General features: G+C 42.4%; 1 protein-coding gene and 1 long non-coding RNA gene across 3 annotated transcripts in view; one reads left to right on the forward strand and one right to left on the reverse strand.

Moving 5' to 3' along the window:
- The window catches only part of LOC134931797 (uncharacterized), a 96,426-nt gene extending 95,938 nt beyond the window's left edge, over nucleotides 1-488 (forward strand). Inside the window, exon 4 of the long non-coding RNA XR_010179175.1 lies at nucleotides 345-488. This is a non-coding gene — a long non-coding RNA (uncharacterized LOC134931797). The remainder of the gene's footprint in view (nucleotides 1-344) is intronic.
- Nucleotides 1-15,126, reverse strand: part of ADAMTS7 (ADAM metallopeptidase with thrombospondin type 1 motif 7) — a 212,429-nt gene that overhangs the window by 107,429 nt on the left and 89,874 nt on the right. For both annotated transcript variants that reach the window (XM_063925493.1, XM_063925494.1), the window contains exons 9-11: nucleotides 8,179-8,323; nucleotides 4,901-4,993; nucleotides 4,547-4,692 (exon numbers count right to left, since the gene is read on the reverse strand). In XM_063925493.1, the coding sequence (XP_063781563.1) occupies nucleotides 4,547-4,692; nucleotides 4,901-4,993; nucleotides 8,179-8,323 (384 nt within the window). The remainder of the gene's footprint in view (nucleotides 1-4,546; nucleotides 4,693-4,900; nucleotides 4,994-8,178; nucleotides 8,324-15,126) is intronic.

The following is a 15,126-nucleotide window of genomic DNA, read 5'->3' on the forward strand; positions in this document are numbered from 1 at the left end:
TCCGAATGCCGCTGGCATTCCCGCCCAGAAAACACATCTGCCTGTCAGTCAGAGGGAATCGAGGGGCTGAGATGCTGATCACATCTCTGGCATGCGCATGCTCACTGCGGCGCATGTGCATTCAGCCCCTGAACGTCTACTGCGCGAATTCTGAATTAGGCCCTATGTTACTGTGCTTGTGATAATGTGGATCTGGCAGCCAGCAGAGGTTAATACCTCTTCTTGCTTTCTGTTAAAAGAAGAAACACGCAGTGTACTGCGGGGGTAGCATCTGCTGTTAGACTCATACAGTCCAATTGATGGATCGTTCTTTGCCAACATCTGTTTTTTCCCTGTTATCTTAGACAGCTTCAGGGCTTCAAGTCAATAATACTGCATCTACTCCATTGTGACACTCCACGTCCTACATCTGCAAAGGTTCAATTGATGTCTCAAACAATGTTCTGCTGTCTCTGAAAGATTCAATAAATGTACTTGGTAGAGAGGAATCTGATTGCTTTCTTTACAGTGCTAATCTCCAGTTTGTGTTCATGAGAACTACTGCATATAAGACCACTTTTTTTTCTGTTTTCTTCACATACCCCCCAGATGATCAGCCATTAATGCTGATAATGTGCTTGTATGGAATATTAGGAGATTCTATTGCTACATTTCAGGCATAATCAAGATTCCATTCTTCTATAAATAAAACTGCAACTGTCATTTTTCTTCTGACACCTCATTGAGGCAATCTGAAAGCTAATCTCTAGAGCCAAGCAACTTTGCTTCTATTAGTGAAGACTTTTTCTTTCAGCATTCTAGCTATGTAGTTGTACAGTATGCCTCTTCCTCCAAAATGACGGAACTTAAATGCTCACCGAGCTTTTCCTGAATAATCATTAGTGTCTGTAAAACTCTGTCGAGCAGGGTGGAATGAGTGTCTTACCATGACCTGGGAATGTCAGATACTTTCCTTCTGGCATATCTGCAAATATATTTATGTCTGGAACCCACAGATTTCTTGAACTCTGAAAACGGATATATTGTTACCCTTTATTTAAAAAACACCAGTGTTCTCCGCCTCCTCTAATGTATAATAGAGAACAACCAGACATATGCTCAAGATATTGCCATGTTACAGTTGGAAGTCATAATGAATATAGGGCCTAATTTAAGATGATTGCAAAACAACATTTTCCTCTAATGGGCAAAACCATGTGCACTGCAGGGGGAGGCAGATATAACATGTGCAGAGAGAGTTAGATTTGGGTGGGTTATTTTGTTTCTGTGCAGGGTAAATACTGGATGATTTGTTTTTACACTGCAATTTAGATTTCAGTTTGAACACACCCCACCCAAATCTAACTCTCTCTGAATATGTTATATCTGCCCCACCTGCAGTGCACATGGTTTTGCCCATTAGAGGAAATTTTTTGCAATCAACCTTGAATTAGGCCCCTAGGGCTTAAACACTAATTTAGTCATTAGATAAAAAAGCGAATAGGATACGTCTAAGCGACCACAGGCGACATATAAACCAATATAGACTGTATGATTTTTATAAAACATAAACACACAGTTTTATTTCAGTATTAGCACTAAAAAATTCAGAGAGATAAAATACTTAAAACGCTAGAAATTAAAAAGAGAAGAGAGTGTGTATAGGGATATATCCTAGACTAGAATTGTAAAATTACATATTTAAAAAGGTCTGGTCATCCAGACCTTTTTAAATATGTAATTTTACAGTTCCAGTTCTTGATTACGATAATTACAGGAAGTGATGTAATCAATCACTTCCCATATTATACTGGGTATATATAGATGTATTGTCTTATTCACACACTACCCCTTGATGAAGTCCAACCGGACGAAACGCGTTGGGTGATACCTGATTTTACCCCTCTTCTTCAAGTTAAGCATTTTTTTTATTATTATTACTATTATGATTATTTTATCCTTTGTATATATATTTTACTTGGTCTCTCTAGACTGATTTTTCAAGCCAAACCTAGGCTATATCCCTATTTTTTTTATCTAATCTCTATCAGAACACATACTAGTGCTGAATCTATTTAGGATACAGCTGACGCCCTTTTACAATAGGGAGTGACTTACAGAGACTGCATTTAGTGACAATAAATATCTGACTATTTGTGATAGTACAGCGTACTGCCCATTGGCGCTGTTAGCTTCCCCTGTATACTAATTTAGTCATGTTCGTTAATTGTCATATCAAAACGTTATATCGGAATAACATTGCATAGTGCTGTACATATTGGGGTAAATTTACTTAGGTGGGAGTTTTTTTAGAACTGGTGATGTTGCTCAAAGCAACCAATCAGATTCTACTTAAAATTTATCTAGTTGCTTCTAGAAGATAGAATCTGATTGGTTGCTATGGGCAACATCAATTCTAAAAAAAACTACCACCTTAGTAAATTTACCCCATTGTCTGTAATACAATCCTCATATACTGTATGATAGGAAATAGTGAAGCTACTTTAAGTGACCTATCAGAGTCTGATAGCTGTTGCAGTTCAACTGAAGAGCTACTGGCAGTCATGTACATAACTACACAATCAGGTGTTCAGCCATTTTAAATATAGTTAATACTAATTTGGGCCAATGGGCGACCTCGAATACAACTTGACACTCTCACTAGGACTAGGGCGGATGGTGGTCTGGCGCTTCCTCACTTCCAGCTCTATTATTATGCTGCTCAAACAGCGCATCTGAGGCCCTGGCTGCAGGATTTTGATGTACTTTCGCTGAACTATGCGTTTATTCAATGTTATTTTCCAGGTTTTTCGCCCATGCAGGTATTACTAAGTGGCACTCTATCTCAGTTCTCTCCCTCCATTGTTTTCCAGGGTGCAAAAATTTGGCAGGCGCTGCGGGTGCTTTCTAGGTTTGAGGGTCTTGACCCAGACACTCACCTCTGGCACTCTCGCTGGCTCCCTGAATTAAAATCTCTTGCTGGCCATAGTGTGTGGGCCCCTAAATCTATAGTTTAGTTGTTTCAACTGTATTATGATGGGACACTGAAGTCCTATCAACAACTGAAGGGCGAGTTTGGCTTGTCTAACTCATACTTCTTTCGCTACCTTCAACTTAGGCACGCATTGCAGGCACCGTTCAGACACGCACCTCCTACACTCCTACCTTTCCCCATTAAGACTTTTAGATTTAATCTAGGACAGGTTAAATAAATGTTCCTCTCCTACCTGGATCTCCTTGCCTTGCACCACACCGTTCCGCTCTCTCGGCTACGTGTGAAGTGGGAGGGTGACCTTGGCTCGGTGGATGAGGAAGAGTGGGAACTTGCTATGGAAGACCCACATATTGTTACTAATAAGTCCCTTAGGTTTCAGCAGATACAGTTCTTTATATTGCATAGGGCTTATATGACTCCAGTTAGGCTTGCCAGGTTTGTAAATGGACGTTCTGATGTCTGTCCTAAATGTGCTATCGCCTAGGGCACTTTCAGGCACTTCATGTGGGATTGCCCTCTCGTACAGGCCTTTTGGTCTCGGGTCCAGTTGGCTCTGGGAGATACAGGAATACCCTTATCAGTATTGACACCGAAGTAATGTGTATTGGGCATACCAGGCTCTGACTCCCTATCCAGGTGGGAGGAATTGTATGTTCACAACATCTGTGCTCTGGCCAAGGTATGCATCGCAAGATTATGGATGGCCTCTCAGGGGCCCACCTTCTCCTCCTTTAAGGCGCTAGTGAATGATTCTGTTTCTAAAGAGCGTTTTGCATGTATGCAAAATAATTCTAGTTCCAAATTTGAGAAGATAAATGGTCTCCCTGGTTGGGATCTGTGTATTCCTCTCATGAGCCTTCTATGTAGGGCTTGGCCTCTTGCTGCTTGTTTCCTATGTCCACTCTATTTGGTACGCAGTGCAATTCAATTTATTTAGAATTTATTGTATTGTGTTACCTTTTTTTCTCTCTTTTTTTTCTGCTAAATGTTTGTTGTGTTTGCCAGGTTGTGTTAGAAAAAGTATTTTGGTCTCTGACACACTTATATGCAGATTTATTGTGACACTGTATACTGTTTTGCAAGCTTTGTTATTACCTGTGGAATGGGTATTGTGTATGTGCTGTATTGATGGTACGTTGTCTATACTATGTGCTTTATACTATGACTACTTGCTTGCACAATTGTCTGTATCTGATATTTATTTCTCCAATAAAAATGTCACTCTATTAAAACAAATATATAGTTAATTACTACCCAGGGCAATGACACTTCTCAGGATATTTAGAACATTAGATTGTTAACGGCGCCCAATTACATTGCCTGTAATCCGACAGAATGCAGAAACATGGGAGATACTACCATTTATGTTGGTAAAGGAATGACAGTATACCATGTACTACTACATTCTGCTTTACTTAATGAAACAGACAATGGATAATTAATACTGAGTTATGATCTAATTTAATTTAACACAAAATTGTGGAATATATTACCATCAGAGAATAGTGCATAACCAGTACAAGTATTGACAAACATAGACACTAAATGTGAGAACAATATATATATACATACGTGGGATTACTGCAATAGCGCTCAGCGCTCTGTACCCCAGCTTCACAGCTACGCGTACACTGAGACCATGCACTCCAGGAGCCCCATGCACCATCCACAGCAGCAGCACGATGCCCAACGGGAACACAGTCCCCTCCGAAGCACCACTACAAAACAGGCAGATGAAGGATCTGTCAGTGACTATCACACATGCTCAGGAAACATTGTTACTTCCACTACACTCCCAGAAAAGCACTGGGTAAGCAGCACTATAGAGCAAGCTGACTGTACACTTTCCCTTTTTTATTGGCAAGTTTTTTATTACTGAAATATCAATTATACTGATAATAAATAGAAATGTCAAACGAACAATACCTTGTTTTCACCACAAGTGGTTCCGTCCACTGCAGCATCCAGTTTAGAGTGACAAGTGGATCCCACGGTGCACCAGAGCGAGTTACACACATTCTATAAGGAATGATATAGACAGTGAATACTCCAATGTTCTGTATGACAGTAATAAAAACACTTCTTCATAATTATTGAACACAGTAACATTGGAACCTTGAATATTACTCGGATGATGTAATGGTTAGCATTACTGCCTCACAGCACAAAGGTCATGGGTTCGAATCCCACCATGGCCTGAACTGTGTGGAGTTTGCATAGTCTCCCCGTGCTTGCATGAGTTACCACCGGGTACTCCGGTTTCCTCCATCTGCGATCCTGCACAGTAACAGTGGCTCCAGTGCCTCACTTCCTGCGACCACAGGGCTACACAGAAGCCTTATAACTGACTGATCTGCGAGTGATGCTGCGTGTTTGTACCTAGCCACTGAACTTTGCAAAGACGCAGCTGAAAATGCATTAGCGCACATCTCTCAATCAGGCCCAAAGGGCTACAAAGCTTCCCAGCAGGTTTGACCATTTTAAGCAAGGGCAAAACACACCGCGCTTAATATTATTGCCACTATAAGCTTACATTACTTATACAAATATTATCTATGGAGAAGACTTCAGATAAAAAGCATGATAGACATTGTTACTGTTAAATTGTAAGGCACAGCAAAGGATATCCATTTCAACTAAATTTTAATATATAAGCTAAGGGGCAGATTTAAAAATGAGCGATATTCTTATCATGAATGGTGCTCCAGCTAATCAACTCCTAATGGTCATGTTCCTGCATGATTCCTTGAAGGGAGCATGCGTGGGGGCTAGCTGCCTGATCTATACCTACTACTGACGTGTATAAAAATCTTATGTTAAGATTTGAATCATTACTCGTATTGATATAACTATTCACTGAATTTCCATCTCCCTGTGAAGAGTTTTGATAAAAATCTCATTGTGAATGCTTTAATTCCAAATGATTTAACCCCTGATGAAGTCCTTGGGATGAAACGCGCAGGGTTGTCACTAAACGTCCACATCTGTACAGAAACAAATCTTCCACCTGCGGAATATTACCTTCCATGAACTAACATTACCAAGTATTAGAATTCCTCATGAATACTTCTCTCTTGTAGCATTGTATGTGGATGTACATTATTTTTATGATTGGAATGGTTTTATGTGAATAAATGTATGTTGAATTTTAAAGTTAGTATTCAGTTATAGCCTTAAAGGGCAAAGTCTTCTGGGTGGATAGAATGCATCTATTAGAATAATTACAGTTCTAGATCATTTTGCTATTTAGCAGTTAATAAGAGCCTTCTTATAACGTATTCGATTTCTTTTTGTGGTACCCTGCTAACGGGATCCGGTCTCTAGGTCGACAGTAACTAGGTTGACAGGGTCTCTAGGTCGACAGGTCGAAAAGTCGACATGAGTTTTTCACAATTTTTTTCTTTTTTTTTAAAACCTTTTTTTACTTAATGATCCACGTGGACTACGATTGGAACGGTAATCTGTGCTGAGCGAAGCGGTAGCGGAGCGAGGCACCTTGCCCGAAGCATGGCGAGCTATGCGAGGGGACACAGTGCACTAATTGGGGTTCCCGGTCACTCTACGAAGAAAACGACACCCAAAAAAACATTAAAAAACTCATGTCGACCTTTTGACCTAGACCCTGTCAACCTGAAGACCCTGTCGACCTAGTAACCGTCGACCAATAGTGGTCGGCCTAGTTACTATCTACCTTCCATACCACACCCCCTATTAACAGGGGGTCTAATAAGAGGTGCTGCTATTCGAATTGTTAGTGCAAGATAAGGGCATTCCTTTTTCTTCCTGTCATGTGTTTGAAAAATGTCAGGAGCTGATTGGCTGGAGCACCATTTATCATTCACAATGAGCACAATTTATCATTCATAACGAGCACCACTTATCACTCGGAATGAGTGATAACAAGAATATCACTCATTGTTCAATCTGGTGTTTCACTTGCCATGGTAACATAAGCATCGAGACTGGTCATTTATAAAATCCTTCACATGTACTATTGGTGTAAAATAGAGGAAATTGTAAAATAAGGGGAAAGTCTAAAACATCACAAGGGTCAAGTGAAACCAGGGAAACATCACATAGGGCAATCTGGGGCTGACTACACTATTCTTTCTGTAATCCTTGACTCACCACATCTGGGCATTCAAATTAAATATTAACTCGAGAGAAACAAGTCAGCCGAGCATATTTATCCACTTCTACAGTATTTAGAGTACGTGCTGGGTTTTGTAACTTTTGCATGTGTAAAACAGGAATTGCTGTGCTGTACTGAATACTTGCAGTCACATTGACATTTTGCATTAATGGAGTTTTCTAGGGAATAGGCCATTTTGCATAGTGCCAGCAATGCAATCTTTGATTTTTGCATAGCCATTCTGTAAAATGTCATTCTGTAATCAATTTGTAAATCTGCATTTTTGTGGAACGTATAGCATATTATTGTGCCAGGCCGACAGCAATCAATTAATAATGTTGCTGTGCAGTATGGTTGAGTTAGGACTGGGCATACTGGTGATTAAATTCTATATAAACACATGTAAAAATCTCACAGATAAATGTATAATGTGAATAATATTTCACAGAACAAATTCATACCTTCCAAAACATAATCATGTCTGACCCAGGACATGGGAGTGTGGCTGTGGCATGCGGGGGACTGACACCTTATGGCCAGTGTGCCCTTTCCCTCAGTGGGTATGGCCAAATAACAAGTGAACACGCGGATCACAGGTTAGTGGGATGACCATGCCAATCATGCCACAATGGTATGAACATGCCAATTGTGGGATAGCAGCGCAGTTTACTTAAAGCAGTGGTTCTCAAACTCGGTCCTCAGGACCCCACACGGTTCACGTTTTCCACGTCACCCAGCAGCTGCACTGTGTATCAACAACTGTCACATTTTAAAAATCTACAGGCGACCTGCAAAACATGAACCATGTGGGGTCCGGAGGACCGAGTTTGAGAACCTGTGACTTAAAGCATTACTTTCCCGCCAAAATTAGGATGGATGGTTGGCATGTACTGTATGTAGTTTTGAACATTCTGCAACAACAACAACAAAAATCTGCACAACAATATTAATAAACCTTCAATATGTAATACACGGTTTCTTGAAGATATAAATATGCAACCATATAAAGGGGTTTGATAATGTCTAGCACTTCCTGTCACGACCCAGAGCAGTCAGATGACTACAATCTTACATCAATGTCATGGCAGAAGGTAGAAGCAGATCCATACTGTAGGCGACACTGATGTCCAACGTCATACAGAATCCCCGGGAGCACGGAAGGGAAGCTCAATGACTCGTTACTAGGGAGATCATCCAGGCATAGTCCCCAACCTCGGCTGTAGAGGAACATTCAAAGTCATGTAGAAAAATGTTATAAGCTATATTCTATGAAGAAAAACACAGCACAGCAACTTAAGCAGATAAAGACGTGCTCATTGGAGAAACACAGGAGCGTATTCAGAGTTAGATGCAATTTACATCTTAGCATTAACATAAATTACTGACCAGTAAAATAATCATATTTTGCTGCCGATATGGAGTTGGATGCACGTGAGATACAACCATCTCTGCATAGATAGTAAATGCACTTCCCTCCCTCTGCAAATAACAGAAGCAGATGCTCCAGGAGTACGACAGGAGGAGTGGCTTCCCTGTGCGCACAAAAAATGGACAAAAGCACAAATACGCAGTACAGTAAGTGGATGGACAGTGTAGACAAGCACCTAAGCCACACGGAGCGTGTTAGAAGCAAATCGAACAAGATGCAAATACTTTTTTTTTAAGCCTTCCCTTTCTCAAAGAGAGTAGGAGAAAGCTTTATGGCACATTGTAATCCTCACAGTACTGTTGCTTTTTCATTTTTACTTATTTTTAATATTTACTGTTTTATTATACGTATTATCAAATGATACCCAAAAGTATTATTATTTCGAACAAGCACAGATATAACACAACATAAAATTAGCCTCAAGAATGAGGGAAAATCTGTGAAATAGGGAAGAGGGAAAATGTATTTGCTTGTTGAGCTCAAACCCTCACAGGCCTTGGGAGTATTTATAAGGTATTTGCGCCATAATAGTCCCCTCTTCTTCAATCTTGGGTTCCAAATAAAATTAAAAAGATGGGGTGTATGCACACAGCACTTGGGGGTTTATGTATTAACCCTTGGAGAGAGATAAAGTGGACGGAGATAAAGTACCAGCCAATCAGCTCCTAACTGTAATTTTTCAAACACAGCCTGTAACCCCGGGCTGCGGGTGCGGTGGGAGAGCTGGGTTCTATGAGTGATGACGAATGGGACGCGGCTAGAGAACTCCCACGTCTGGCCATGGTTTCTATTAGATTTCAGCAAATTCAGTTTTTCATTCTACACAGAATTGATTTAACCCCTGCTAGATTAGTTAAGTTTGGTGGTCGCTCCTCCTCTAACTGTCCTAAGTGTGGGTTCACCCCTGGTTCTTTTTGGCATCTCATCTGGGAATGTAGCGTAGTTTGTTCTTTTTGGTTTCGGGTAAAATCTGCTATAGTGGATACTGGCATCCCTGACAAGTCCTCACTCCCAAATTGTGTATATTGGGTGCTCAGGACAGAATAATACTTCATTCTCCAGACAATCAATATGTACTTAGTCTATGCTCCTTGGCTAAAGTGTGTATAACCCGTTCCTGGATGGCCCACTCGGGCCCTGCTTTTGTAGCATGGGTAGCTTTAGTTAATACCACTTTAGAACACGAAAAATTTGTTTATATGACTCGTGGTACGCTCTTTGAATACGATAGTATCTGGTCTAGATGGACACACTCAATATATGTTTCCCAGCACTGATATCTGTTCAGTAATGATATCCTGATGATCGTTCTGGTGCTGGCCCTCCATGACCCTGCAACCTGCCTCATCCCCATTTGGAAATTCACACACTTCATAGGTGGCATATAGACATTGTTAGACTGTGGGTCACCATTCTATATTTCTTTTTTTTCTTTTCTGTTTTTAGTTCAACTTTCTTATATTGTTAGAAAACTTTAAATCTGCTATTTTAATAACGACAAACGCAGAGTACAGTATCTTATTCTTGTTTATTTGTTTAAGCCTTTACATTATATAATAATACCATATTTAAGAAAAAAGAAAAAAACACAGACTGTAACATGGCAGCTGGCAGCTGATTGGATGGTACTTCATCACTGTGCAATGTACCACTCTCCAAGGCTTAGTACATAGACCTTTTGGTCACCAAGAGCATAGAAAGATTCACGCCTATTCTCTGCACTTGTGAAATGATTCCGGAAACTAGAACTGCGCCAAGGTATGCGGAGAAAAATAAAAAGGCACATTGTGCAAAAAAATAACTGTTGCACAAAGAATGACCTCCTACACCTTTAGAGCCACCCAGGCCATTAAGCCTTTTCCACTGCCTATTAAAATACTGTTAGGATCAGATTGCTTCATGAATAAGTTATCATAAAATCGAGAGGACATTGGGACTGTGTTTCTATGACATTTGTGTGCATATCTCCCAACTGTCCTGATTTTCGACGGACAGTCCTGTTTTTTGGTTCCGCTGCGGGAGTTGGTAGGCCACCTGTCAGCACAGCGTCTACTCACGCCGGGAGAGAGGGTCTAGGGGTATGCCAGCAGCTATAGGAGCACTGGGCATGCTTTAATAGTGGCTTGCGGCAATCCCGTGAAGCCACAACCCCTTTTGTGGAGGTCATGCCCCTTTTTCGAGAGCCCGCGCCGTGGGCGCACACAGGAGTCCAGAGTCAGGCTCTCTAGATGTTGGGAGGTAGGTTTGTGTGTTTAGCCATTGTTCAGAGTGCACCTACAAATTTGCTTCTCAGCCAAAGTGAAACTTGAAGGCGCAAAATGGGTCCCATTAAAAGTGTAAGATGAAACCCGAAGACTGCAGATGTAAGCTGGTACGTCACTGAAGTCCTACTGTGGAGTGAAAATAGCCACACAGCAAAGCATAATTGCTGCATTCCCAGGTCCTCCACCCCATGTCAAAGCCCTGTATCCCCTCACCAAGCTACTATTACCCTGCGGTACCTGAACATCGCACAGCAAAAACCATGCAGCCCTCACACTGCACCAGAAGAGGTCGGCGGAGGGCACGGGAACCCTGGCCAGTGGAGCTGATGTCATGTTCCGTAACTGCCTGCAACAGATCTGGACCTTGTGCCGCATAGTCAGTGTGTGTGAGATACTCCTGTCACTCTGAGGCTGCACTCCCACCGCCTACAGTTCACTGCTCTATTTGGACAAGACGGCTCACATCCATGCTGGGCACTAAGTAGCGTATCCTTGGGGGTCCTCTGAACCTTGGGGTCCGGTAGAGATGTCCCCTTTGACCCCCCATTACTGGCGCTGAATACGGTGCGCATCACCTCCATTTTGTGGGAGTGGTAAGGCCTGGGTCTCAGTCTGCCGACGAAGATTTCCTGGCATCTTGGATGGAACTGCGGTGGGCGGCTTGTTTATTTCATGAGTAACTCAGCTGGCCGATGGTGTCGCAATTGATTTGATGCTGCGTACCAGACGCCTTTTGCTGCATTACCATATCTGTGTATCACTGCTGCTTCCAAGTAATGCTCACTCTGTCCACATCTGAATCAGGCCCAATGTGCCACCTACAATCCCTTTTATCTCTCTTCAATAATCTTACTCCAGTAAATCCCATTTTTGCACTACCTCCTACTCTGTAATCTAAGTACACTTGTGCAAATGCTGAGATAGACTATGGGGGTAATTCAGAGTTAATTGCAGCAGCAAATTTGTTAGCAGTTGAGCAAAACCATGTGCACTGCAGGGGGGGCAGATATAACATGTGCAGAGAGAGTTAGATTTGGGTAGTTTAGATTGTTTCTGTGCATGGTAAATACTGGCTGCTTTATTTTTACACTGCACGTTAGATTTACAGATTGAACACACCCCACCCAAATCTAACTCTCTCTGCACATGTTATATCTGCCCCCCCTGCAGTGCACATGGGCCCTCATTCCGAGTTGTTCGCTCTGTAATTTTCTTCGCATTGCAGCGATTTTCCGCTAATTGCGCATGCGCAATGTTCGCACTGCGACTGCGCCAAGTAAATTTGCTAAGAAGTTTGGTATTTTACTCACGGCATTACGAGGATTTTTCTTCGTTCTGGTGATCGTAGTGTGATTGACAGGAAGTGGGTGTTTCTGGGCGGAAACAGGCCGTTTTATGGGAGTGTGTGAAAAAACGCTGCCGTTTCTGGGAAAAACGCGGGAGTGTCTGAAGAAACGGGGGAGTGTCTGGGCGAACACTGGGTGTGTTTGTGACGTCAAACCAGGAACGACAAGCACTGAACTGATCGCACTGGAAGAGTAAGTCTCGAGCTACTCAGAAACTGCACTTAAAAATCTTTTCGCAATATTGCGAATACTTCGTTCGCAATTCTGCTAAGCTAAGATACACTCCCAGAGGGCGGCGGCTTAGCGTGTGTACTGCTGCGAAAAGCGGCTAGCGAGCGAACAACTCGGAATGAGGGCCATGGTTTTGACCAACTGCCAACAAATTTGCTGCTGCGATCAACTCTGAATTACCCCCTATATACAGCATATAGGGGGTAATTCCAAGTTGATCGCAGCAGGAATTTTGTTAGCAGTTGGGCAAAACCATGTGCACTGCAGGGGAGGTAGATTTAACATGTGCAGAGAGAGTTAGATTTGGGTGTGGTGTGTTCAATCTGCAATCTAAATTGCAGTGTAAAAATAAAGCAGCCAGTATTTACCCTGCACAGAAACAAAATAACCCACCCAAATCTAACTCTCTCTGCACGTTATATCTGCCTCCCCTGCAGTGCACATGGTTTTGCCCAACTGCTAACAAAATTCCTGCTGCGATCAACTTGGAATTACCCCCATAGTGGCCAGGCTACACTCTATTGCTCACTGTGAGTGCCAGTTATGCTGTGGAAGTGTTATCCGCAGGGATTCTTGTCCAGATTTTCAGTAACAACAGCTGAGCTTGTCACGGAAAACAAGGAAACAGGTGGCACTAAAACAGACACACCTTACTGGGTTCACTACGGCTGGCCGGCGGTCCGTCTCCCGGCGACCAGCATCCCGGCGCCGGGAGCCCGACCGCCGGCTTACCGACAGCGTGGCGAGCGCAAATGAGCCCCTTGCGGGCTCGCTGCGCTCGCCACGCTACGGGCACGGTGGCGCGCTACGCGCGCCACACTATTTTATTCTCCCTCTATGGGGGTCGTGGACCCCCACGAGGGAAAATAAGTGTCGGTATGCCGGCTGTCGGGCTCCCGGCGCCGGTATACTGAGCGCCGGGAGCCCGACCGCCGACATACAGAAGACCACCCCACCTTACTAGTATTTTATAGCAAACAAAAATACAATGGCAAAGCAGCAGATTGAGGAGGTTATTCCAAGTTGATCGCTCGCTAGCTACTGTTTGCAGCCGTACAAACGCATAGTCGCCGCCCACTGAGGAGTGTATTTTAGCTTTGTAAGTGTGCGAACGTCTGTGCAGCCGAGCAGTACAAAAACAGTTTGTGCAGTTTCTGAGTAGGTCTGAACTTACTCAGCCGCTGCGATCACTTCAGCCTGTCCAATCCCGGAATTGACGTCAGACACCCGCCCTGCAAGTGCTTGGACACGCCTGCATTTTTCCAAACACTCCCTGAAAACGGTCAGTTGACACCCAGAAACGCCGTCTTCCTCTCAATCTTCTTGCGATTGGCTGTGCGAATGGATTCTTCGTTAAATCCATCGCCCAGCAACGATCCGCTTTGTACCCGTACAGCGCACCTGCACATTGCAGTGCATTCGCATGCGCAGTAGTGACCTGATCGCTGCACTGCGGAAAACGGCAGCGTGCGATCAGGTCGCAATAACCCCCTGAGTCCAAATAGAGACACTGGGGTAAATTTACTAAAGTGTAGGTTTTTAGAATTGGATATGTCACCCATAGCAACCAGATCCTAGCTATTATTTTCTAAAAAGTGCTAGATAAAAGTTAAGTAGAATGTGATAGGTTGCTATGGGCAACATCTTCAATTCTAGAAAGCCGACTATATCCCATTCTCTTTTATATCATCTCTTCGCACTACCACCACCAGGATTTCTCCTGTGTTGCACACTAGCTCTGGAATACCCCCCCCCCCCCCCTTTCCTCGCCCAAGTAAACTTTCACCCAGCCTTAATACTCATCTCTTATCTCCTAAATTCTCCAGCATCTAGATTCTCCAATTCTGCTTCCCTTGCCCTTCTTGTGTCTGCTCACATACACTCTAAATGTAAGCTCTTGTGAGCAGGACCTTCACCTAATGCCTGCTCTATGTAATTATTTAACTTGCAGGTCCTATTTATTCAATTATGTATTTATTTAAATTTGTAAACTTGTCTGTAAGTAATGAAGTTATGTAAATTTGTTTAATGTCTGGGGCAGACAAAGCAGACGCAGACTTTCTACAGGGGGGTTGCCAAATGCAATCTACAATCTCCTGCTCTGCGAAATATTGGAGCAAGTGCAGGAGTCTGGTGGAGCAGCACAAGAACCTAGTACAGACCCCGCAAATGATATATACATATAGATTTCACACCAGAATTGCAGACTGAACAGAACTGACAGAACACTACTGGCACACTCATTTGTTATTTGCTATTGGTGCAATACTGTTACCAGCCAGCTATGAATGAACATCATTTCTAATTTTGAACATCAAATGGTTTTGAAAATAACACCCCTGAAGAAGTCGCCATAGACGAAACGCATTGGGTGAAAAAGACATTGTCTATCATTTTTATGCTGTATAATATGAATATGCAAATGAAAGTCTGTAAATTAGTATATTAATGTACCTCTGGTGAGAAGTGGATTGTACAAATTAATTTTTAATAGTATGTTATTTTTAACATTTTAATAAAGAAAAAAAAAATATTTGGTGAAACATTGGATTCATTTATATATAAGGAAGTATCAGTTCATCCTCGGTTCATATTTAATTCCTAAGGTTTAAAATAAAAAGCCTTGGGCAATTCTAATAGAGCGCTCCCCAAAATTTTTTTCTTGTTGAATATATATAATAAGAATTTACTTACCGATAATTCTATTTCTCATAGTCCGTAGTGGATGCTGGGGACTCCGTAAGGACCAT

The sequence above is a fragment of the Pseudophryne corroboree genome, chromosome 6 (genome assembly GCF_028390025.1).
Source record: "Pseudophryne corroboree isolate aPseCor3 chromosome 6, aPseCor3.hap2, whole genome shotgun sequence".
Lineage (NCBI taxonomy): Eukaryota > Metazoa > Chordata > Amphibia > Anura > Myobatrachidae > Pseudophryne > Pseudophryne corroboree.